At 36.7% G+C, this 27,266-nt stretch overlaps 1 protein-coding gene and 2 non-coding genes across 3 annotated transcripts in view; all 3 read right to left on the bottom strand.

Annotated features, from left to right (window-relative positions):
* Window positions 1-27,266, bottom strand: part of LOC146133042 (outer dynein arm-docking complex subunit 3-like) — a 49,877-nt gene that overhangs the window by 16,663 nt on the left and 5,948 nt on the right. The window contains exons 2-8 of the mRNA XM_083397633.1: window positions 23,792-23,994; window positions 16,462-16,614; window positions 4,928-5,029; window positions 4,741-4,866; window positions 4,510-4,660; window positions 3,844-3,986; window positions 2,504-2,655 (exon numbers count right to left, since the gene is read on the bottom strand). Coding sequence (XP_083253759.1) covers window positions 2,504-2,655; window positions 3,844-3,986; window positions 4,510-4,660; window positions 4,741-4,866; window positions 4,928-5,029; window positions 16,462-16,614; window positions 23,792-23,994 — 1,030 coding nt within the window. The remainder of the gene's footprint in view (window positions 1-2,503; window positions 2,656-3,843; window positions 3,987-4,509; window positions 4,661-4,740; window positions 4,867-4,927; window positions 5,030-16,461; window positions 16,615-23,791; window positions 23,995-27,266) is intronic.
* On the bottom strand, window positions 17,902-17,976 carry Trnaa-ggc (transfer RNA alanine (anticodon GGC)). Its single transcript has one exon. It is a non-coding gene; the product is annotated as a tRNA-Ala (tRNA).
* On the bottom strand, window positions 18,256-18,330 carry Trnaa-ggc (transfer RNA alanine (anticodon GGC)). Its single transcript has one exon. It is a non-coding gene; the product is annotated as a tRNA-Ala (tRNA).

Genomic DNA, 27,266 nt, shown 5'->3' with positions numbered 1-27,266 from the left:
ACCTTGACGATGCCACGATAGCATATGGAAATAAGTCCGAAATCTTGGAATACAAGTTAATCGTAGTTTTCGGTCCAATAATAATCTTAACAAACGCCTCCAGGACAGTTTTAGTAAACTTTAACGATTCGTAAAAGAGATCATCGTAATATGTCGGTCACACAAAGATGGGAAACGTATTATTGTGGATTACAACGACTACGCATACATATTGGAAGATGAGTTATATGAATTTGAGAAACTGGAATTGACGTAAATACAAGTTGAGGAACACTTGTACATGGCACGCCGTAGGTGTGAGGAGATGGTGAAAACATGGAAAAACATTGATGACAAATTACTCCTGCGTACAACTGGATTTAAGGTAAAAATTGGTAAATATTAGAATGCAACTGAGCCTTTGGCAAATATTTTGCTAGTGAAACTTACCCGTTTTTAAAACACATAAATTGTCCGAAGGAAACATGCTTTGTATATGCGTACAAGATATACCTGTCCGACTGCTACAGTCAGCTAAAAACGTCACTACGTCAAGGTTTACAGCATTTCTTGAGCACTTTCTTCAATCAGTAAGCCAAGAGCATGACGGACAAAAACGAGTATTGTAAAGATAGCAAGCACTATTTAGCTCGACACTTCACGAAAATCGTGAAAGAATTACAAAATAAATAGCCACCCAGCATTATTTATTGTAGCACCACAATCGTAGAATTGACCATGTTTTGCCTCGAAAGCATAATACTATATGCAATAAAAACTGCTATTATAAACAAACGGAAGGTATCGTGACGGGAGACAATAATTCGCTTTCCTTGGCAAACATCGCCATGCACTATAAGACTATATCATGCGTTCAGTGACAAACTAAGGAAAAAGAACAGAAATATTTAAACAATTCATCGATGATATTGTTTGGTTGTCATATGGCGAGAAAAACACGAATACTGTCAAAAACCAGTTGGTAAAAAAAGTCATTGGTGTTTAGACAAATTTCTACCAACCAAAAACAAGGTCAGTTAGAGTTCCTTGATCTGCTACATTCAATCAATAATTAATCATACACAATAAGGTTTTACACCTAAGGATTTCACTAAAAAAACAGCACGAGATCTTCCTACAAGCCACGGCACACCACCCGATTTCGACTTTTAAAACAGCTGTACACTCCGCAAGGATAAAGTAGACTTAAACGCATCTAACGTGCGCTAAATACGGAATTTATGTCGCGACATGTGAATTATGTAAAAACCAGTATGTCGGTCAAACGAAAAATAATTTTCGACCAAGGATGACACGCAAAATCGTGAAGCGTTCCTTATTTAAAAAAAAATAAAAAAAAATAATAATTTTCGACCAGATAGACTGCACATATAAACCATTGGAAAAAGTTTGACATTTCAGGTAATAACGACCATGCTGCCCTCCTACGACACTACGCCAAGCAGCACAGTAATGTAGTAGAAATAAAACCCCCATTACATGAGTGTTACAATGTAACATTTGTTGCACAACCCGAAATGGCCCAGCTGGATTTTCACGAGGATATTTGTTTAAACAAAATAGGAGCTACCATCAATATTCAGCATATTATAACACCCCACTATTAAGTAATCTGACCAACTTTTTGCGCGACCTTAAAACTTCTTTGCGATTTCTTGGCAGTGGTTTGCTTCAGGCATTGCGATTCCTTTTATTATATAGTTGTTATTTCTTTTACACTTTTTCATTCAGGATTGGTTTACACCTGCAGGCCGGTACTGTATGATAATTCTGCATTTTATTCTTGTGATTAGTTTTATTTATATATATTTTTGAGTCTCGTTATGTTTGCAGAATCTTAGCAGAACTGACGATGCTATTTGCGTAACTATAGTATTCTGCTCAGAAGTTCGGGATCTTTTTTACAACCTTTGTGGTTTTGCTTGGAACTACGTAACATATATATTCGAGCTTATACTCCGTTATACAAGCTAGCCGTAACCAAGAAGCAGCACAAAGATACATTAGTACAAGTGTTGTCATGGTAAAATGTAGAGTGTTATTAACGACCAGGCATTTTTTTGTGCTCAACAGACTCTACAAAGGCGGGTTAAACATATTAACAAACATTAAATTTGTGACGGACTGGCTAGTTTTGTTCGACGACAGGCAATTAAGAACCACTGGTTTATACCAAACATTGTTGCCATATTCGTTTACATCTGTGGTCGACAAATTTTTTTGTCATAGCCCAAAATGCATTTTCGAAAGCTGATAAAAGTCACTACGTAAAACTTGTGAGACAACAGGGGCGGGTCAAGGTTACTTTTGGAGGGCATACAAATTTTTAAAATAATGTCGTAAAGTTACATAAAAAAGCAAATAAAGAAAATTTGTGAAAGAATTATGCTATTTATAAAAGTACCCCAAAATACAAAAAATAGATTGTAACAAAAAATTAGTAAAACTGCAAACGATAGATTTGTAATCAGGTTAGGAATCCTATAAAATTACCAAAACCTACTTTTTTTCGTGACTGTAAAGTATGTCATCCAATTCATTCTTTAAATTGCCTTTTTTCGTTTGTAAAAAGTGCAGCTTTTTAGATCTTGTGGCGATTGATGTTTTTAAAAATACTGCCGAGTTCTTTTGACTTTCCAAACAATGAAGATTTTCCTAACAAGATACATTCCAAGTTAATGTTATGAAAAACATAGACAATTATTGTTGCAACCAAAAACTGCGTCCTTTTAAATTCTTATACCAAACCCTACAGGTTTGCTTTTAATGACTTCTATAAACAATTTCTAGGAGTAAAATTGTTCGCGAAAAAACACAAGAATATTTAAAAAAACTTTAACCATACGTTGTGTTTATCCTTTTCCCTTTTGTGCGCCTGTAAGCTAAGTTTAACGGTTTAACTTTGGTCTCGAAAACCTTTTTTGCTAATGGAGAAATAAAATCCGAATATTTTTGAAGTTTAGTCTGTCATAAATAATAAATTTAGTAAGGACGTTTATTTTGTTCTTATTTACAGACTATACGCGAAAAAATGCATTGGCTAAGTTTGCAGAACAATGAAATTCAACCTTATAATTGTATTTTTTACGGTCAGGCAGGTAATTGCGTTAACAATGCTTAAAAAAAATTGCACGGTTACATCAAGAGGTTTTGCAAAAGTCGCGCGCACTGCTTTTGTTGGACGACGATTTGAAAGCAAATTGAAACGCACTAAAACGAATATTGCGATGAACACCCTGAATGACAGACACGCAAACCCCCATATTTATATATATATATATATACGCAGGGACGCCGGAGAGGGGAGGCGCGGGGGGTAAGTGCCCCTCCTGCCCTTAAGGGGGGCAAGGGAGGGGGGGGGGGGTGGGGGGGAGATGCCCTTTTCATGAAAAATGATATATTGCTTTCTACGGAAAGCTACGGAAAAATGCAAAACAATTCGTAAAATGACATGGTAGACATTTGTTAAAACATTTCGAACCCCCAATATTTTGGCTCGCTAAGCTAGCCTGCGGTGCTTAATATACATATTACACTTAAATATAATACACATAATCGCAAATTCGAGGGGGGGGGGGGGCTTGCCCCCCTTCCCCCCCTATCGGGCGCCCATGCTGCGGTCTATGTTGAACTTACCAAAAAAGTCGCCCCCATTGCCCTGAAATCGCTTCGGCGTCCCTGTATATATATATGTTTTAGGATATATATATTAGGAATTTCTGGTTACTTTTAATAAGATTGTTTGGCCACCAACTACCATCGAGAAAAAGACCGATTTGATGAAATACTTTAAAACTTGAAAAGTGCCCAGCGTTTATTTAGATTTTCTTATGTGTAAGTTACCTGAAAACTGCTGAAAGGTATACCGGTAACGTTTTCCAGCATATTTGCTTGATCATGATAGTCAGCTATCTTTCCAAGTCTCTCCTGAGTTTTTCGAGCAAACTCAGCCAGTCGAATGACCTCTTTACTGTCCGTTCGTATTACTATTTGTGGAATACTAAATTTGTTTATATACGGAAAACATCGTAACTCAGCCGGTCCTTACAGAGATTAACTGACAGTTTTACACAATAAGCGATTTACAATTACACAAAAAATATAATAATAATAATCGATTGCAAGTGTGGCTATGGATGTCCGATATTATTAGATCGTAAACGATACCCGATGAAAAGTAAAAAAATTTGCTAGTCGTCCGATACTAGGGTACTAAACTTATCAATCAGATAACAAATCAATAGGAATTACAGCCCGCATGCGCTTTGTTCATATATTATGATTTAAAAACTTTTTAACGCAAATCTAATTTTTGGCCTAATAAATTCTAAAATAACTTTTGAACGTATCGAAATCAAATTATGTGCTTATTTGAGTATAATTATGGTCCCATTTGATTTTGGATTGGACCGCGGACCTTTTTGTCCGAATAGGCCTATCTAGTATCGATAACGGAATAAAATATCGGCATCCTTAATAATGGCTAAAGTATCAAATACCCCCTCTAACCTTTACGTTGAAGCGACAAGTTGTGTGATTGCAAATGTTGTTCTTCTATTAATCGTTCGATATCTCTAACCATTTTACGCAATTTTTTAAGGGTCGTTTCTCGTTCTTTTCGAGACCGACGAACCTCGTTTTCGAAATTGGATTTCTGTTTCTAAAACAGACCCGTAGAACGTTACATGATAATTACCTTCACCCAACCTCTTTCTATTAAAGGTAAAGAAAGGTACCGACCAAAGCAACATCACCCTCTATCAACGCATTAGCATTTAGTTGTTTCATGTTGGTAAGTTCATGTGATAATTCCATTTTCTCTTGTTCCAGAGCGTCTAACTTCTTCGGGTACAACCTTAGTTCATTCTAAATAGCAACGGTATTTAACACGCTCATAATACTTATGTAATGTTACAAACTTACTGACCTCCAAATTCGTTTTAAGCTTTCCGTACACCTTTTGGATATTATGAGCTGTTACGGTTTTTATATTGACTTTTTCCAAGGAATTTTCGATCTGTCGACATTTCTTAAAAAATATAAAGTTCATGCATCACCAACAGTGTCAACTGGCAAGAACTCTTGTTCAAACAAAATGCCTGTTCCAATAGAAATTTTTAAGATGCAGAGATTGAAAACTATTATACGCAATGGATCGCCTTAGAGATTTGAAAAAAGTGTTCCAATTGATATTCTAGCATTGACAAACAAACCTTCTAATTTGACAACATTAACAAAATGCTGACGCCAACAACCTCATTTTTTATCGATTTAAAGACAATCAGGTGACAGTCTTACGACTAATGTAAACCTTTTTCAGGAAGAGCACATTAACAATAGTCGAATAGTTAACACTGGTAAGAATTAACATTAAAACCTACGAGAAGCTAGCTAAAGGTGATGCACAGCGTTAAATAAAGTAAGAAAATCAGATAAATTAAAATTGGAATGTCCGAACAGAATATTATTCAACAGAGTAGTATGGAACAAAAAGAAACGAACATATTGGAGTTTCAGTAGCTCCGTTAAAATAAATTCGAAACAATGTGTTACAGTTAGATACTTAGAACTGTTGCCTAGTCTCAACACACAAAGAACATCCATTACTTAGGATTCTTTTCTTATGGGTGGTACTGGTATACGTTTTAACCGAATTATGGAAAAAAGGGCGTCCAATATTATTTGAAAACATTGATACTGATGATGTATTGTAGATTGTAATTCCCCCGGAAGATTATTGGAGAATCGTATCGTTTGACAAAGTAACGGGTATTACATTATTTGTGTTTTAGAGCGGATAACGGCCATTGTTAATGGGCACCGAAGCCCGTATGCGTATAACTGTCTTCAATAAATTTAGGGATGTAAGTAAGATGGTCCAACATAGTCAATTATTTTCAAGAACAAGACAAAGCATCATAATCATTCCTTCTTAAATTTAAAGGTGGTGAACCAAGATCACACAGGTGTTCTGTGGGTTGTGGTTCTCATGCACCCAGAATTAGTTTAGCTGAATCCTGTTGAACACTTTTTTTAAGTATAATATTGTCAAATTCACTATAATTGTCATAAATAAGATCGGCGTATTCAAGTTGAGGAAGAATGTGAGCTTTGTAGAAAACTAGAAATATGTGGCGCGAAAGAGTTTTTTACGCAGAACGATTAGACGACTATGTGTCTTATGACAAGTATGTTTGCCAGGATAGCGAAAGGATTAAATATCATACCTCAGCAGTTGTGACTGTCAGCTTCAGGTAACGGCAGGGCTAGTTTTTAGATATTGTGAACACAGATGTTTTAATTGGATTCAAATTTACCGCCCCGATTGATCCCATTTTTTTGGCCATTTATTAAAATTTCAAACGGACAATTAGAAGAATAGCATACAGATGTGTCATATGCAAAAAGTGAAATATTGCAACTTGGAAGTTTTTAACGGATGTATGATTTACATAAACTAGCAAAACAAAGGGCCTAAAATGAAGTCTGGGGATTGGGGCACTCAGTATTAGTTAACAGTTCATTCGACAAACAGCTAACAAGGCGAATAGGCTGAAAGCGATTCACAAGATAAGATGCCATGAGATTCAAAAATGACCTGTTTATGCAAAGCTGTTGTAATTTAATAATATTTCGTGAAGTTATTGAATGCTTTTGAATTGCCAAGAAATACTATTCCAGATAGTTATTATGCGAGGAAAACACTTGTATAGTATGCAATAAATTAGTAACGGTGGAGTAATTTTTCTAAATCAGGCAATTTGTTATGGTCAAGGTCACCCAACACATTAACACGTCGAACGGGGTAATTTCAAAGCTAGAGTTTTATGGCCAACAAAAGTTGGAAGGGGAACAGATAATTCATCGGAGGGATCGTAGAAATAGAGGAGAAATTATTATTAAATAGATTTGCGTTCTCGTAATTATCGGCTATAAGCTCACGATTATAAATCAAGTTTGATGAAAAACTATTGCTACTGTAATTATCACAGTTAACAAAACGTTGCGTTGCCGACCAAAAAGCTTTACTCGAGGATGGAGCATTTCATATAATATACTTGGTCAGCAAGCTGTGTTTTATGATTTTTTGAATTTGATTACGACTTGCATTATAATTTACCAATTTTATCAATCGAGTCTTCGACAAACTAAGAGTATAATTTTTCGATTCATCTGTGATTTGCCTTGTTTTTTTAGTCTTGTACGATTGTATAATGGTATAAAAGCTTTCAAGTTTCGTTTGTCACATCCATTATGTTGGCTAGAGCTATGTCTACCCAAGTAGAAGTTTTAATCAAGTCACTCGGGATGTGCAATCACTGAATCATTAATAGAGAATTAAAACAGCCGTTTGCAAATCCCCATTTATATAACTGATAAATCGGGTGGGGCGGGGTACCAAAGTTGAATGTCGCATACAATAAACAATCATCAAGAAATGAAACTGGCGGCATCCCCAACAAATTATGTTGTCGATATTTTTTCTGCCTTATTTCAAGCCATTAATTCACAGTCATCTGTTTCAGAAATGTCAATTCGTTTACATTGAAGTGTTACTGGTATTGTGGGGAAGCATTTAGTTCAACCCTTCCAGACACAAACAGTCAAGGCAGTCATCGATCACCGCGAAATGCAAAAAAAAAACATATCACATGTTATGAAATTTGTATTTACCGAACGTTTAGCGCCACGTAGTGCAACGTTTAGACATAAGCTATGATGCCAATTGAAAGTATATTTTCGCATTATGTAGCCCTCTGACGAGTCCGTAATTACTTATTCACGTGAATTTCCACATTCATCTTTCATACCATTAGTCACGGTCTATCTACGATGCAAACAAATTTATGTTACAACGTAATCTGTAATATTAAGGAGTCCACGACATAACAAATAGTTTCAATTTTGTATAACCACGCAATATTTAGCTAAATTTCACATACTATTGAGCTTATTACAGTTGTAATTAATTTACATCGCATGAAGAACGCCATAGCACTTCACCAGGTAGGGTAGTATAAAGCTGGTAGATACGGCGTTTATTGCAACAGTTTTAACTGAACGAATTCTTATTGTCAAACAGAATTTTTTACGTTGGATGCAATTTGGTAACTCGCAAGATTGCTTTTTGATTATACTTGTAATTGAAGCGTACAAGACGGAGAATTGATTTTGATCGCGTTTATTGCAGCAGTTTCAAAAGTAAGCAATTTCTATTTCAAACGGCTTACGGGTTTGTTTTTGCTGTAAAAAATTAATAAAAGTAATCGCTTTTGCAAAGTTAAGACTTTTATGCTTAGTGCTTTCAAAACATTGTAAAATTATAAAGCGTAATCAGTAAATTTGCGGAATACTGGTAGTTTTAGTAATGGATTTTCCAAAGGCTTGTAATATGCGGCTTGGAAAACTTACTCTGAAATTATTTTAAATTTCCATTAACCGAACCTGCCGAAATCGTTTAATGTAGAATGACCTGCTTTAACGCAGTAAACATCACGCCACTTTTGGGGCATTATGACGTAACACGAACGGCTAATCGTAAACAAAACAACAAGTTTAGCGCATAATGTAAGAATATTACATACACTCGTTAGATACTAATTTGTGACAGAGGGGCTGGTCTAGAATCCACAAAGTCGAACATTATTTGGGTTAGGATGCTGGTTTGGGTAGGTTTAAATAGTAATACTTGGCCCACCCTCACCCAAATATTGCACATTGCTTTAATAATTATCACAACGCTGTGGTAGGATGTTAGGCCAGCGCTAAATACAGTTTTCATTAGTCATGTTTGGTACATCTCATCACCTTTTTTTGTCCACTCTGCCTTGTATATAGCGTTGACCAGCACACATAAGCTTGAAAGCTTAACTTTCCTGCACTTATATTCTGTGTGCCAGGTAAACTGAAGCATTATACAGTCAAAACATACTTCGGCAAACCAAACTCAAGTAATTCTTGTTTTTTTTCAATTTTAGGTTTATAAAAACGAACAAGCAGCAATAGATTGCTACCGCAAGGAGTAAATCGGTTGTGCGTCAGAGGTTTACTGGAATATTACGTAATAATGCATATCAGTGCATTTTATACACTCAAGCTGACTTGAATTTCGCGTCATGTAATTACGACGCTGGAACGGATTACTTTTCAATCCGGATTGAACCTTAATCTAATCTGCCCGCGAAAGGTGCATATAAACGGGCTTAGTGATGAAGAGTTCACAGCATAATGGGGTGTTAGCCTATATTTTGTAACCACGAAAAATTCAGGTTGATTTCGCCAATTATCGCCAGTATTGCAGGCAGTGTTGTAACGACTTACGTCAATGACTTGACTTAAGTGCACTTAAGTAACTGTTTTCAAATTACTTAATTCTTCTGGGTAAAATGACTTGACTTGAATTAAGCAGTTTGGGCAAATAACTTGACTTGGCTTTTAGCCAAAGTAGGTTGAAATTACGTGTTTTCACTAGGCATTTTTCGTAAAATTGGGTTATTTGTCCAATATTTGCACACAAAACAATTTCCTTTCCCTCTATTGCCTTTTTAGCATTTTTTAGTTAAGGCATTGCTCATAATCGGACGAATTTACCTTTTTTAATAGCTTAACGTGTCTGACAAGGATTTGACTTGGAATTGATTTGACTGTCATTTGACTTGTTATTTATCAAGGAAGTCTTGACTTTGACATAATTTATTTTACATTTGACTTGCCTTAGACTTTAGTCATTTTACAAATGAATTGACTGGGACATTTCAAAATGACTTGTTTACAACACTGACATTTCAAAATGACTTGTTTACAACACTGTACTTAATTTACATAGTAAGCAGGCTACAACTATACATAGTCCTTTATCAGTAAGAAAATCTATTTAACTTGGGAAACACCGGGTATTCAATAAGTGCAGGAATTCTTAAAATTGGGTCTGTGAACTAGTTTTAGGGGGTCCGTAAAGGCCTATTGGAAATATTAGTGTATATTTAAGTCAATTTAAAAAAATAATTTAAATAAAAATATAACGGTTTTGCACTAAATGATTTAGAATCCATTTTGCTTTCCAAATTTTTGGACCAAAATAAGCAGATTTCTGAAGTCTAATGGTAATATTATGGCAATTATGACGTCATCTCTGAAAATTTCTTGCCAACCGCGGTCCAGGCTAAGCAAAAAAAAATTAGGGAGCCACGGTAAAAAAAGTTTAAGACCCCTGATCTAGTGTTTTCCAAAAAAAAATTGGAGTCCGGAAAGTAACAAACATTCATCTGTAACGTTTAAGCCTAACCAGGTCTCACATACCGTACGCAGATAATATCGCAAGCAGAATGAATATGGAAAATAGTTAAAAAAATTAGATTTTCCATTTACATTAAATATTAATAAGCACATGAATTTTAGCGAATGTAGGGCTGTAATTAGGAAATGTAGGGCTGTAGTTAAGTAAGAAGGCGCTGGGTTTTAAGACGAGAGCCGACGGCTGCCTGAGTCACTTACACGTCCGTGTATCTGACTTCAAAGAAGCAGGCCGCTAAAATACCTGTCCTTAACTTCTTGAAATCTAGACAAAGTCACTTCACTCAGTAGATATTACCCGTTGAGTATATATTCACCAACCTCAGAACTACACACGATAAGGCTTTACCTTGAAGTTTCGTCTTCAGTTCGTTTATATTTTGCATTATTTAGATAGAAAATGCAAAATCACATAGCCATTCCTTACCCTCCATTTCCCTTGAAAAGTCACAAGAATTTTTTTTCATATTGAAAAACATGACAATCTCTGTATTGATCCGCCCTACTCTTGCGAGCACTCATTGATCCGCCCTACTCTTGCGAGCACTCGTCCCATGCTAGACCAGCGCACATTTGTGTGGTAAAGCACTTCCGTAAAATCTGATCCATATCATCCAAGAAACTCCGGAATTGCCGGTGTTTAACTCCGTGTGCTCTTATTGAATGCACTGCATGTATCACAGGATCCGTAACATGTTTGATTTGTAATGATGATTTACAGAGGCTTTCTTGTTGTATAATGCAATGAAAATGTAACATATTATGCAATGGAAAATCTTCTCTAATTTTATCCGTCAGAAGTCTCACAAAACCAGAATGCCTACCTGTAAGAGCATGGGCGCCATCTGTAGTAATACTTGCTAATTTATCCAAGCTTAATTGTGACCTGGCTAGACAGCCTATGACACTATTGTACAAATCTTTTCCAGTAGTAGTGTCTTTGAGGGACTCCGTTGATAATAATTCTTCGGTAATGTGAAAGTTTTCGTTGATATAAATGAGTAACTGAGTATTATCCTGAATATCAGTACTTTCATCCAATGCAATCGAAAACCACTGAAAATAAGTACTTGTCGTTGATAGCTGTTGTTGAACGTTTACTGCAATCGAGTCTATGCGACGAACAATTGATCTCCGAGACATAGGTATTGCTTCTATTTTCGTTAAAGTTCAGGACACACAACGCTGACAGCATCAACCATACAATCTTTAATAAATTCCGCTTCTGCAAATGGCTTGCTGTGTTTTGCAATTTTATTCGCTAATATAAAACTTGCCTTTTTCACGTTCCTTTGGAAAGACGAACTTTTGGTAAACATCATTTGCTATAGTCTCAAACACCTTTTTAACTCAGTTGCTTTATTTTCGAACTCATTGTTTGATAAACTGTGCCCATAATTAGGAAGCTTGGTTTCAAAGTGACGTTTGAAATTGACATCTTTAAATACAGCAACGCTTTCATGACAAATCAAGCATATTGCTTTACCTCCAACGTCAGTAAAGAGATACTTTTCTGTCCATTCTTTGTTGAATGCACGACATTCATCTTCAACTTTCGCTTTTTATATTTTTTTCAGCAGCTCATTATTATGGGTGGATTTCTCCTAACCACACATATAGTAGACACAGCATACGCACAAAACAGGTTTAAACTAAGTATATCACCCATAAATTAACAACTTGCTAAACAACCAAAATAACACTTGTGATGCGACAGGCCTTACTCAGAAACCATTGTGACGTAACAGGGTGTTAACAACCTCAAGCAGTGGTTCCCAAACTTTTTTGGGTCGCGGCACACTACATTTTTTTGGACTCCAGCCATAAGACCGAGACAAGACCAACACCAACGTCAAAATAAAACACAATTCGGAATAAGGCCAAAATAGGACTAATACCTAATGGTATTGCTACCGTCTAAATCGGAATAAGTCATAAATCCGTCGGAATAAGACCTAAAAGGTCAGAATCAGGCCTAAACAACACTTTAACTAACCCCAAACCCCACCCCTAAGTACATCACTAACTCCCCTAATAATTTCAACACTTACCCATTTCTAACCCCACCCATTCCCCACCAACAACCCCAAATGGGGCCGAAAATCCGTTGCCAAAACAGCGACGCTCTGACGGCGCCGTTCAGACTATGGCGACCAAACCTTGACAGCAAAACGGCCGATGCCAGACCGATGGCCCCGTTCCTCCCATACCCTCTACCCACAGGTTCTGGCGTTATTATGGTCATTTAGGTCTTCTTCCTATGAATTTAGGCCTTATTCCGATGAATTTGGGCCTTATTCCAATGAATTCAGGCCTCATTCCGATGAACTTAGTCTTTATTCCGATGAATTTAGGGCTAATTCCGACGAATTTGGGCTTTGTGCCAATGAATTTAGGACTTATTCCGATGAATTTGGGCCTTATTCCAATGAATTAGGCCTTATTCCGATGAACTTAGTCTTCATTCCGATGAATTTAGGGCTAATTCCGACGAATTTGGGCTTTATGCCGATGGATTTAGACCTTATTCTGATGAATTTAGACCTTATTCCGACAGATTTATTTCCGACAGATTGATCTTATGCTGTACGGGATATTACTGTGTATTTGGCTGTATTATGTCGTTGATCTTAATACTATGGTTTTATAGATTTTTCTGCTTTAGGTATTTTTGCATTTTAGGTCTTATTGTGTGTTCCCTTTTTTTAAATAATTCGCGGCACAATTTTAACAGAACAACAACAGAGTAATTTTACAATTGCCCTTAACCCACGACAAACTATATGTAAATATGGTCAATATTATTAATTTGGAATGGATAGGTCGTATTTAAGTCTAACATGCTTGCGTATATGCCTATAGTTAACACAAATAACTTATTTTCAAAAATTTCAAAAAGTTCCGCGGCACACTTGACAATCTTTCGAGGCACACTTGTGTGCCGCGGCACAGAGTTTGGGAATCCCTGACCTAAAGCCTGGTGCACACATGTATCGTACGGCAACTATACGAGACGTCGGCAAGAAATTATTACTTGTTTTACTTGACCGCGAAGCCGGCAGGGCTGCAATGAATGCAATTAAACTATTGAGGCAATTTTATTATTAATTTTGTATATTATTGCTTCAGGCTTTCGCGGGCCGCACAAAAAAATATCGCGGGCCGCAGGCGGGCCGTAGTTTGCCCACCTCTGCTGTAAAAAGTTTTAAATAGAATGAATTGCGAACGCGGAATACACACACTTCGTCTCTAGGTCGCGCGGCAGCGGACAACGCTCACGTGCATAGTGACGTCAAATTAGGAAAAACAGAGTTACTGTATGTTGCATAATAAATGCTACATAAATTGAGTTCATAACAAAGGCTCATCAGCAACAAATAACAATAGTCAGGAACGATGATTTTGCAACGTATGGTTCTTCGCATTGAGTGTAGGCTACTAGAACAGCCGGCAAGCGATAAGATTTGTTGTTGGTTTTTCCTTTAGTTGAACCTTACAATAATCAAGGCGGGTTTTTTACTGAGTTTTCTTCTGTATCGCCAGTCTCGTCGTGGCAGACAAGGGAAATTTCACGCGATTAAGAAACGAGAGAACTTCCCTTCCAGCGCCAAAACGAGAGAGAGTAGATTAACGATGACTTAACTTGATTGAACTTAAGTCACTGTTTTCAAATGACTTGACTTGACCTAAGTACATTATTGAATTATTATTTATCCTAATTGTTGCACGATCAGATTGCTATAAACGTTGGTTTCTCCTATTCTTTTCGTGATTTATTGCTTCATATCGGACGGGTTAATCAATTTGAACGCTTTATTGTTTTATTTTGATATTATTTATTTGACGTGGAGATGACTTGCTCAAATGATAATTTGACCTGGACTTGAATTGGGTAGCGTATGACTTGGACTAGAACAGGGATGTCCAACCTTTTAACAGAATGGGCCCACTTTAGAAAATTTCGATGGGCCGCAAAATCCATTAAATTAAAGGGTGTGACGACATAAGCTACGTCATTCCTGACGTCATAAAATAACTTATAAACATCCGCTCTTCGAGATTGAACTTGTGCGCAAATATGCAAGTGAATGTCAGCCTTATCGAGCGAAGTGCGACAAATTGAGTTAGTTTTCATGCCGTATTATGCAATGGTACGACACCTTTGGGCTGATATAATCCTTAAAACGGTCCGCAAAAACACACATTTAGAAAAACACACACCTTGCTTAACAATGATGGCTACACAAGCGTTCTATGGCTGTTGAAATGCGGCATTAGACTCAATTATAGTCTTTGAGAAAATATGAGATTAGGCCTTCATGTAAACTGCGCGTTCTACACGTTTTGATGATAGTCGAAACAATTGTTTTGAATGAAGGCTACTGAAAGTAAGAATACGTAGTGGGCCGCACGTAAGTATCTTATTTTTTGAAAAAACTTGACTTGGACTTAAGTTATTTTACAAATTTCTTGGCTGGGACTTGTAATTTTAAAATGACTTGTTTACAACTTTGCAAATCACTGATATGAAAACAAAACATAAAACGATTTTATCGGTAAAACTCGTCCAAATATAAGCAATAATCAAGGAAAAAAATTACGAAAAGACGTGCTTGCAATCTAATAGTTTTACGTAAAAAAACTTTATATATATAACCCCACGACTTAAGTCAAGTTCATTTAAAAACAGTAACTTAAGTGCACTTAAATCAGGTAAATCAAGTAAACAATTGACTTAAGTCATTGTAGAATTGCATTATTGGCCATAACAAGTGGCTTTATCAACCGTGTAAGGGGGAATCGGGGATAGTTTAACACAGAGTTTTCTCAAAAAGAGTTTGGGGAGCACCTAGAGACTTTAAAAGAGTGACGGCGCACTCTGCGAGCGAAGCGAGCGCGAAATTGAGTATTTCTCTTAAATCGCTTGCAATTTTTTGTTATATAGGCTTTATAGTTGAATATCTTTAAAGGGACTTCAGCCTTGAGACCAAAATAAAAGCAATATCAACTTCGGAACAAAAGACAGTTAGGAATAACGCAAAAATAGGACTAACACCTAATAGTCGCAATAATGACGAAGTCGGAATCAGACCTAAATGGTAAACTAAGGCCTACACAACCTTTAACCTAACCCCAAACCCCACCTATAGCTATCACTCCCCAAAATCCCCCCAAAACTCCCCAAATATTTTCAAACCTAACCCAATTGCTAACACCACAAACTACCCGCCCATTAGCCAAAACAGGGGCAAAAAATCCAGGGCCAAAGCAGCGGCGCCCAAATGTCGACAGCAAACGGCCATTGCCAGACAGGTGTCCCCAATCATCCCATACCCTTTCCCTATACAGTCCAGTTTAGTCATATTCCGATTAATTTTACACTTATTTCGACATGTATGGGCCTTATCTAGACTATTTTAGATTTTAGTCTGTCGTGGTTATTACTACGAATTTGGCGTTATTAGGTCGCTGCTGATTGTTGCGTTGTAGGTCTTACTTTGTAGGTCATATATTGTTGCTTTGTAGGTCAAATTGTGTTTTCCACTTGAAAGTACTGTGGAATCAATGGGCTAAGCTTAATAGGAATGTAAAAAATAAATGTTTTATATATATTAAATTATTTTTTATTTTGCTCGCGGCGCACCTGGCAGCCTTCCATGGCGCACCGGTTGAGAAGCGCTGGTTTAACATAATATGTGACCTAACAAAATTACTTAACAATTGATTTAAAATTAAATCGCCTGTTTTCCAGTCGTTACATTACGTTGTTGTTCCTTAAAAGGTTTTACTGTTAAGTATTGGGTTGATCCATACTACTTTCGGACACGATCAGCCCCAAACGTTACACTCAGCTTTTAGCAAACTTACATGGGGCTGGTACAGCATAGTGTCTAAAATATGTAACAAGCCAGCACTCAAGCTTTATGTCAATAGTCTTTTGTTTTTGCACCACAGGATGAAAATTTAGATTCCCGACGTAAACCAACCCAAGCGGACTTGAATAAAATACGAAGTACGGCATTGTCGGCCTATGCTTTACCACAGTAACAAATAATATAATTTTTATTTGAAGCTACTAACAAATCTAGGCATTTTGGTAAACGTATTTTAGTTTAAGTTTTATGCAATACACAAATGTGTGTTTTGTTAACACTAAATTTAAATTACCCGAGTATCTTTGTTGGACAAGATCATTCGTTTCTTCTTAGGCTGTGCCGTCATTTTTGTAAATTTCGCAATAGTTTTATTCCTTGTGTTGATGAGCTTGTTAAGCGAACGCTCTAAGTTGCAAACTGTGTGATCCAATTTAATCTTCACATCCTAAATTCAATACACGAGACGATCAAAAGAATATCGTTTGGTTACCTAAATATAACATTAGTAATTAAATATATTATCCCCATTTATAACGTTTATTGTAAAAAAATTGAAATAAGTATTCTCAAAAATGATTTGTGACATTCAGGGTCTACATTCGGGGTCTATATGCAAAAATATTCCAGCTTATCTGGCCGGTCAGGGTTGTTTGATATCAATTTAACCCATGGTTCTAATTTTTCAAAATCTACATAATAAAAGAAAAAGTTTGTGAGATGTGTGTGTGTAGGAAGTGTGTGGCAAGATGTTCGCCCAGTCGGTGATGATTATAATATAAAATTCGAGCAGCATTGACGTTGCGCCGCTTTAGCTCACTGGTGAAAAACTGTTGTAATGCTGACTTTCAATTTACAATGTGTTGCATCACAATGTTACGTCACACTCAATGCGATTTAGAAAATGTTTTTACAAAACGTTACAATGTGATTTGTCACTTACCAAGATTGTGTTTAAGCACGTATCCCAGGACCCAGCGTTAGTTAATTTAATATAGGTATATTTAGAAGTTTTTGTGTTAGGCAGAGTTTAAGTAAAAGATAGTAGTTTAACGTATCCGCGCAAAACTTTTTTTCAAGCGCAATTACCTGCCGGGAAATAAAAAAATAAAACTAAGTACATTTCCTTCATAAAGTAAAATTTAATGTTTCCAACTAAGACTATTATGTTTAGGAACTTATTGATGCCTGTTTACGCGTAAAATTTAGGTAGAGTTCGCAAATTTACGAAGAATTGAATTTTTATTTTTAAGCCGTTTGTTAGCGATTGAGGCCAAAGCCTAATGACTTCTTACAATGTGTTCGCGAAATATTGCGTTTATTGCAGTAATTGACAGTAAGCATTTGTTTTTTCAATGAGGATATTTCTCACGTTTGACGCAGTTTAGCACCGGGATTACGTATTTGCCTAAACATGACGCTACCAAGCAAGTCTAAGCAATTGCTGCTGCATCCTAAAGTTTTACGTTTGGGAGTTATTCTCAATTGACAAACGTCACGGGTTTTTGTTACTTAAAAGATGTATTGCATGCTTAGCCAAGTGTTGTGCGCTATAGTTAACCGACTTCACATCACATGATTTGAATTTTCTATTTAGTTCAAACGTTTAGGCATAAGCAAGTTTGTTATGACATTTAAAAAAATATGTTTGCATTATTTGTACACCGAAAAGCCATTGCAGACTCACCGAATCTGTCGATCAATGATGCAAGCAGAGCAGACTAGAAAAACAACTAGCCTGCAGTGAGGTTCGAACTCACGACCTCCGGTCAAGCCGGGACCGTCGCTCTACCAACTGAGCTATGCAGGCTCAGAAGGGAACGAGTCGAGAAACAACCATACGCCAATGCTTGCTCAATTTGTTAGTACAAGCAACTTCATAATAAAGGGGATCGCCAGTATCATATCATAATACAATGAAACATATGTACACACATATATGTGTGCTTACAACTGAGATCTAGCCCTTCTGAAGCTGCTTTTTGACCAACGATAACGGCTTACGTATTATTAGTACACCGAAAAGCCATTGCAGACTCACCGAATCTGTCGATCAATGATGCAAGCAGAGCAGACTAGAAAAACAACTAGCCTGCAGTGAGGTTCGAACTCACGACCTCCGGTCAAGCCGGGACCGTCGCTCTACCAACTGAGCTATGCAGGCTCAGAAGGGAACGAGTCGAGAAACAACCATACGCCAATGCTTGCTCAATCTGTTAGTACAAGCAACTTCATAATGAAGGGGATCGCCAGTATCATATCATATTACAATGAAACATATATGTGTGCTTACAACTGAGATCTAGCCCTTCTGAAGCTGCTTTTTGACCAACGATAACGGCTTACGTATTATTAGTACACCGAAAAGCCATTGCAGACTCACCGAATCTGTCGATCAATGATGCAAGCAGAGCAGACTAGAAAAACAACTAGCCTGCAGTGAGGTTCGAACTCACGACTTCCGGTCAAGCCGGGACCGTCGCTCTACCAACTGAGCTATGCAGGCTCAGAAGGGAACGAGTCGAGAAACAACCATACGCCAATGCTTGCTCAAAAAGCAGCTTCAGAAGGGCTAGATCTCAGTTGTAAGCACACATATATGTGTGTATGTTTCATTTGCATTATTTATGTTATTTACGAAGATCTTACAAATAATCGGTAAATATTCTATTTAACCTGGGCAACGCCGGGTATTTCGTCTAGTTGTTAATAAAACGCATAAAACAAGTTTTGCTAAGAAAAAAATACATGTTGGTTTTACTGAAAAACTTTTTATATCGAGAGAACTGGCCTTTTTCGTAAGGTCACTTTCAGGCTATGAAGCGACAAGTAATATTTGTTTTTTCTGTAATATAGGTTCGGATAACTTGTAAACCAAAATTGAGCTGTGTGCGTTTGAAGATTTAGTGATATTTGATTTTTATTTAAGTTCACTACCTATTTCAACGGTCGGCAACCAGTTGGGGGGACAAAAAGTTTGACCTTTTTTATTTAGCTTTTGTCATTGTATTAACTGCCGTAACGAACACAAATAACAATGTTCGCAAACCGTTTCGAGCAGCAACTGACTGAATTTTAATGCAATACTCCAAATCATTCAAAGAGAACTAATTGAGTAAAAGTTGTAAAACTACATCAATGCATAGCAAACGTGATATTAACTGCGTCGTTTGTGACGTAACAGTGCGTGACAATTGAAGGTGTGGCAAGTGATCGACTGTTGTGGAACTGCTCGTAAATGTTAAAAAAACAAATTATAAGGAGTAAAATACTTAAAAATTTTGGGGGGTATGGCCCCTCAGCCCCCCCCCCTGACTACGCCTATGTCGCCTACCCCTGGCACCACAAGTGGCACGCGAGAAGATGTTTCAAGGCACGCCAAATGATTTAATGCACACGTTATATCACTCTAAGAAAGTGTAATCATTACAACACTAAGACTAGCGCTAACTAAATGGTTGCACACATTTCCACTTCGTGTCACAAATTGGTGGCTTAACTGTTAAATTTAACATTATTTTTTGTGGGCGTTAAAACTTGTTGTTGACGACTAAGCATTTTGTATTACGTCACAATGCCCCAAAAGTAGCGTGGTGTTTACTGCGTTAAAGCCACTGATCTCTATCAGTGGTTAAATAAGGGCATTCTACATTAAAAGTAAGTACGTGTGTTTTGTGCGACTGAGAAACCAAGCTAAAAGCGAAACTGCTTAATGACGTCTCCCAAGATGTAAAGTAGATGTCAGATCACAGCAGGGCCGCGGAGTCGGACTCTGGATTCGAGTAAGACTACGTCAAACTACTCCAGTTCGACATGCGCATGCGCAGTACCAAATTTCGAAACTGATAAGGCAGCAAACTGTAAATTGGTAAGGTGGAATAGCATATTATGCTGGTGGCATATTTTCCATGAGCCCTCTGAGTGGATTGATAATTATCCATCTCAATTACGTAAATCGGTAAAATACAGGCTGTAGAATAGACTCTGAGCCGGACTCGGGGCTCGATGAAATTGCACATTTGGACGGAGTACGTTTACTCTGGTTGTTTTTAACCGACTCCGGATCCCTGGTTGCCAGTGCAAAACCAAACATAGAAAAGTGTTTGGCACGCGAGTTGTTGGTATTTTGACATCATTCATAAACTGGCACACTGCGTACGAAAGGTTGCCGACCCCTGACTTATTTGTTACCATAATTAAAATATACAGCTTACTTTTACGAAAGCGTTCAAGCGGATTAGTTATTAAACCATATAATTAGTGTAGGCTACATCTGTTTTAAACAAGATAACTTCCAGCAAAATCGAAATATACGTTTTCTACAATAGCCGAATTGTATTATTGTTCCGCTGGGATAAATTAGTAAAATTTGCAGAAAGCATTAAAATATGAGATAATAGTAATCAAATAGTATAATCCAGTGTTTCTAAACCTATGTGTCGCGAACCAAAATTGGGTCGCGGTTTGATTTTGTTAGGTCGCCTCCTGAAGTAGTTATCGTCATTATGTTTATTAATATAGGCTCTTAGCAGGATTTCTCGCAAATTGTGAAAGAAAGAGGAAGACTGGTTCGTATTAATTAAATTTGAATTTTTAAATCTATTGCATTCTTTGTTGTTTACTTTAACTTTACAAAAAGTTCGTTGACGAGAATTGAGTCGCCAAAGGTTTGGTGTTGTACTTACGTATAGTATTTAGGTCGCCGCAAAAAATGGTTGAGAAACAGTTATTGAACAAATAAAAAATTTCACTGTAACTTGAAACATAGGCTACACTCCTTATAGTGTTTGTTTACAACTTGTTTCACTTTATTGGCAGTGTTGTATTGAATCAATAACTTAACTGTGCTCTTAAGTCACTGTTTTTTTAAATGACTTGACTTGACTTAAGTATTTTGGGTAAAATGACCTAATTTGATCTAAGTCATGCAGACAATCACTTGATTTGGACTTAAGTGCTTTACACAAATGACTCGACGAATGTTAAGATGCTTTAGTTGAATACGTTTTAGTAAAGCTGGGTTATTTAGCCAATTGCTTAATGTAATAAATATTAACTTGCTAATTGGCTGAGATATGACTGAGACCTAAATCATTTAAAATTGACTTATTTATATAACACTGCTTATTGAAAGTCGCATCAAGAAGAAAATGCAAGAAACTGACATACGGTAACATTATATTTTACTTTTTGAGTTAGGCTTTAAACAGCATAAAAGTGACTTTCGAGACTTTTTTGGCACCATTTATTAACATGGCTTATAGTGATATGGAATGACCCTGGCGATAGAGGCGTATCCAGAGGGGGCGTGGTCAAGCCCCTCCCCAAAACTGTATGTTTTGCCTATTTTAACTACGTAATCCAAACATTTTTCGTGCTTCACGAGAATTTGGATTTAGTTTGCAAAAAGTCTTACTCAATAAAAAAATATTTTATCCCAACTGGCGTCATGCGTTTCATTGCACAATCGTAAATAAAAGTTTTGGCAGCCTAAACAATATAAAGGAATTTTCTTGAAAATAAAAACATTGCAATGCAGCTTTTGTATTGAAAGTAACACTTCTCCAATCAAAACGTTAACATAATAAGCGAACTGCGTGTAGTGTTCTTAAGATTACTTCTTTATGACATCACGTTTATATGTAACTTTGTGGCGTCACGTTATAATGGTATAGATAAGACTGATTAAAAAAAACTTTACAGAGATTACAATGTTAAATAAAACTGAAATATATAATGTTTTCCATTTGTAATGTTATGGCCTTTAGTCAAAAACGAAATTCAAACCTTACTTTGAGTAGACTAATTTTTAAATTTTGGGGAATTTTTTTTTCTATTGAAAAACACGATTTTTTCTATCCAAAATATAAGTATATATATCAGGGGTGGGCAAATGTATTCAAGGGAAGAGCCATTTGCACAAAATACAAGTACCAGGGAGCCTCAAATTTATTTTAATACAAAAACGGTAAATAATGCAAGTTCATCAATATTAACAGAATCGTAATATAGCAAAACGATAATAACTAACAGAATAATAAAATGGTAATAACAAAAACATGCACAATATTTATCAACATCAATGTTTAGGCGGGCACTTGCCCCCCCCCTGGAATTTCAAAATGCGATTATCAGTATTATTTATAAGTGTAATATGTATTACTTACGAAGGTTAAAAATATTATCCATTATCCATTGCCCCCATTGGCGTATCTAGGTGGGCGGGAGTTCTTACCCCCTTTTTGTAAGTGATATTATCGTTTTTTGTTCGTTTTTGTCATGGTTTGACAAACTGTTCGAAGTGGCGTGCTTTTTAAGTAATTAGGTCACGCGTCTTAATCTGATGCGAGACCAAAATCGAGCGCAAAACGCCGTTTATCGTCTTTTGTTTGGTCGACCGTAAACGCTGGAAGTTTTTCTCTTTCGTTATTTGTTTAGGTTGACTGATTAGCAAGTGTGTATTCGACAATTGAAAACGCTAAGTCAAACCTTCTTCCCTTTTTTGTCGCTAAAAAACGTCGAGTTATACGCAGTAAGTTCCTCGCTGTTCGTTCTCGCGCTAATATCCGATGTGGGTGTAACATCGACATTTAACTGATGATTCTTAAAAGGAGGTATAATGGTGACTGTCGTGCGCGTTTCAAAGTCTCCATTTTTAAGTAATGATGTTTAACGCAAAATTATGCTCTTTTAGCATACTGTACTCTGATAAGACCACGTGCTAAGTGTGCAATGGATACAACTTATTTCCCCTCAACCGCAGCTTGTAATTTAGCTGACTTTGCACACAGCTTGGCGCAGATGTTGCGCTAATCGTGGCATAATAACACCCGGAAAAAACAATCTTTGTTTTAGTATTGCAGGTGGTGAAAGACGTGCTTGTAATTTAGCGCTCGTTCCGTTCATGGAACTTGAAAAGTGCGCTGCTGATAGTTGATATATGTGTGATTCTACCACAATTAGTCACATATATTTCACGGTCTTGGTTTGTTTTTTTGCTTAATGTTAACGATTGCACACCGTAATTTCGCAGCTGGCGCCTGACAGGATTGTCGACGACGCACGTGGTCGCTTTTACTGGACGTATTTGGCTGTTTCTGATTAGTTTTCTTATCACGTTTTGCAATCACTATTCTATGACATCATGTTGTCACTGTTTTATGACGTCATTATTCATAAACGTCAGACGAAAAATAGGGGAATTCCCTAAGTTGAAAATTCAAGACCCCCCTTTTTGATTTTCTGGTTACGCCCCTGATTGCCCCCCCCCTGGAAAATTTTCTGCGGGCGCCCCTGACCGTAGGGTAATATCCCTACGAGTGGCAGCCTTGAATGAAATTGCGTTGACTTGCTGATAGCTAACTGTTCGGATTATACGTCCAGTGTTACGTCATAAACGAAATGCTAGACTAAATAAAGAAAAAGAGAGAAGCGTTCAAAAACGATATCTTGGTGGCCTTTTCAGTTTTGGAGGAATTTTACGATTCGACTAGAAGAGACACAAAAAACATGCCGGCGAGCAGCATGTGGCTCGCGAGCCGCAGTTTGCCCATCCCTGATATTATATCGTATGGTCGATACTTTTTACTGCCAGTTACATCCAAATAACATAATTTGCACTATACCTGAACAGTTAAACGTTTCAAAGCAAGCGTTTCTTCTTTCGGTCTACGCATGAACAGCTTTATAACAGCATCTTGCTCATTAAAAAGAGATTTTTTTAAGAGAGATCGAAGTCCTTGATTTTCACTGCGCTTGCCTTGAATTATCTGATCGTTTTCTTTTTCTGTAGCCGCTGTTTGGTCATCGAATACTTTTCTACATCGTTCTAAAAACAAATAGGAATTATTGTTATCAAAAGCAAACGAACTAAAGAAGTGTTGCAAAAGCATATACCAGTGGTTCAAAAAGTTTTATGCTTCGTTGCCCCGTTTAAAAGGCTCTCAACCCTCGTGCCCCCACCCTAGCTAGTATTGTGTTTAACGTATTTTCGCTTGTCTGAGTTCTTCACGTTAATAACAAATATATATAGCCTTTAATCAACGAATAAATGCACTTCATTTACAAAAAATTAACAAAAAGTCATTTTAATTCTAATTACCTTAGTCATTACAAAGCTTGTTCTTGGTCTCCGCCAAGGTATTTTTTATATTCGGCTCCGTTTTGTAGTGAGCCAAGCAAAGTCACCACAATCGTCGAGATCATTTATCAAGTTTCGTTTTGTTATTGCAGTACTATTACTTGACAAATAAGCTGTGCATAACCTCTCTGAACATTGGCCTAAAATTGACCTGGAATAACCCTGCAGCGTAGTTTATGCGTTTTACGAGGGAATGTTTCTTTTGCAACTAAACGCCTTTTAGAAAAATTGAGAAATCGTTGCACCTTTCATTACACTTGCCTAACAGCATTTGTCGGACACATAATGATTAGGTAGGGTATCAACAAGTAATTGGCCGCCCGAAAAAACGCTGACGCCGCACTGCTCGTACAAAGCAGAACAATTTATTGTTTCTGCACAGCGACAGGCCTTCAACCAAACTTACCACTCGGTGACGTTCAATTAGGTGTAGCTTTAGGCGATAAAACAAATAAAAAGCATCCGATATTTTACTTTTAACATTCCCACTGACGAGTTAAAGCGAGTTTCATAAAAATGTGTTACAAAACGTTACAAAAACGTTTACAGTCACAATATAAAACACAAATTTAAGTTAACTGAAAAATGTTTCGTTTTCTGGCAAATCTTGTTTGGTAGAGGATGTGTTTCCGTTCGGTTTAATTTATTCAACGCACGACAACCCGTTTTTGTTTTTCTTTTAACCTAAAACGTTGTCTATTTATATTAGCTAAACGCATTTTTTCTTTTTATGCGCGAATTTTATAGGCCTTCGACAAAAATTAGTGGAATGTTTTTAAAGACGATTTAAGTTACATGTTTTATGACGTTTTTCTAACGTCATTCCTTAAATTCATGATACCACTCATCCTAAATCATTTTCCGGGAGTGTTGTAAATAGTGGTGCTTTGGGGGCGTTACAAGTATCTGTCGAGCCCAAGAGGCGGCCAGTACAAGAAAGGTTGGGAAACACTAAAATGAGGGATGGTTTTGTTAAGGAGGGGGGGGGGGGAAGGCTGTTGAAGGGATTAGGGGTGACATTTGAAAAGGGTGGATTACATTTAAAAATTAATTATGTCATTTCGATTTGGCGAGTGAAGGACTTTTCTGGAGGTTTGAAAAAAAGGTAATTTTTCGGACTATATTTATTTTTGCTTGCGGAAACAGGAAGGGAATGTAGAACACGCAATATTTAACTCAACAAACCAAAGTAAAATAGATAATATTAAAAAATAAACCCATAATAAATAACCACACTTGCAAACCTAATTGAACTCTGAAAACACACCCCTTGACGAACGGTAACAATCCAATCCAGTCTATAGTTATCATTAATTAATTTATGGCTAAATGAAGTTATAAAAACGAAAATATTGAACAACATAAATATTGGTGTTTTGAGCTCCACTACTCTTTGATCGCTACAATAACACATAGAAGTCAGCATTTTGAAGGGATTTCCTGGCTTACAGAACACACTACAACGACGTCTCAATACAGCAAAAAGCATCAAATAACCAGGCTCGAGGCCTTCCCTTAACGTATATCTGTATTGTGCAAGGCAGTGTTTAATTTGCTACACTATTACACCTTTGGAATTGAAAAATTTCTTATTTTCACCACTACTTACAAACCAGAGACAAAAATATATAATATTTTATTAACTAAAGTTTCTTTTGTGCGTGTTTTAGCGGTTTTATCTTCAATTGTATTTTTACACTGATGATGGCTTGAGGTATTGCCAAAACGATTGTAACAACAAAATGTCGATTTTATGGAAAATAATGGCTCTAATCTTTCGGTAGTCGGATTCAGTTCATTTTTAGCTGACTTCGCATCCCTGGACTTAAGTCGTTTGGACCAATGACTTGGATTTAAATGAGGTGTTTTTATTAAGCATTTATTTATAAAATTAAGCTATTCATTCTATTTTTTGCATAAAAATATATACTTTCTATGTTACGTTTTTCTTAATTTAAGTACTCTAATTTTGAATTGACTAGGACTGGACTAATTGTTTATGTAAAAGACTTGACTTGGACTTATTGTATTTAAGTAAGCTGACATAGCTCATATGTAGCAGAAAATAATTCCTCTAAAATGAATTAGAGTACTGTACTACTGTACACTTCCTTGACAGTCGTATTTTGTGGGCATACCTTGTACTGTTTTGTTGGGATACCGTAGATTCTACGGCGTAGAACAACATAAATGACCCCTTTGTTGGCATTAAAAACGTTGATAACAAATATGTAAAATACCTAAATCTCAGGTTTAATGCAGTTGCCGAAGAATTCGGCGAATCTTTCAACGAAGTGAATCCGCTTTACGTAATTTAGATTAGTAACTCGCCATCTGGTCAGCCAAAATTGTTTTTTCAATGCACGCAATATAAGAGTCGTTTAATAATATTTTTCCCAAAATACAGTTAGTTTGTTCGAATTAACTCCAGTTTGAGACATATTGCAAAATTATTTATTTAGCCTTTTGGCCTCCGAATACATTCACGTATCGTCGTTAATTATAAAGTCATAGTGTGAAAAAAAACATTCATTTGTTAAAAATAGAAAGGCTCTTTGGTACTTTTTCGGTACAAGTTGAAATACAATCAAACTGAAGGTTATTTAACTTTTAACGGCCAAAATAACCCTCGAAATAGAAAATGGCGTAATCTATATCTGGGTGGAAAGTCCTTTTATATGTAATTTTATCTTGGCACAATCACGCAAAAAGCTCTAGGAGTAATCAGACATTGTATTGGAATCCAATGCACCCTGGTACCTTTCTTTTAATATCTTGATGGAACAGATTTTCCTACTCTTTACTAATGTTAACAAGGTTGCTATGAGTCAAAGGTTGTATAACAAAACGACTTCGGGTGACCATCCCAAAATTATTTTCACCGTGGAATATGTTAAAAGCTCAAGAGCCACGAAGTATCTTAAAACGACCCCAACATTTTGTGTCAAAAAATGTGTTGA

This window comes from Ascidiella aspersa, chromosome 9, assembly GCF_963924565.1.
Source record: "Ascidiella aspersa chromosome 9, kaAscAspe10.2, whole genome shotgun sequence".
NCBI classification, from domain to species: Eukaryota; Metazoa; Chordata; class Ascidiacea; order Phlebobranchia; family Ascidiidae; genus Ascidiella; species Ascidiella aspersa.
This window is presented reverse-complemented; position numbering and strand designations above follow the sequence as displayed.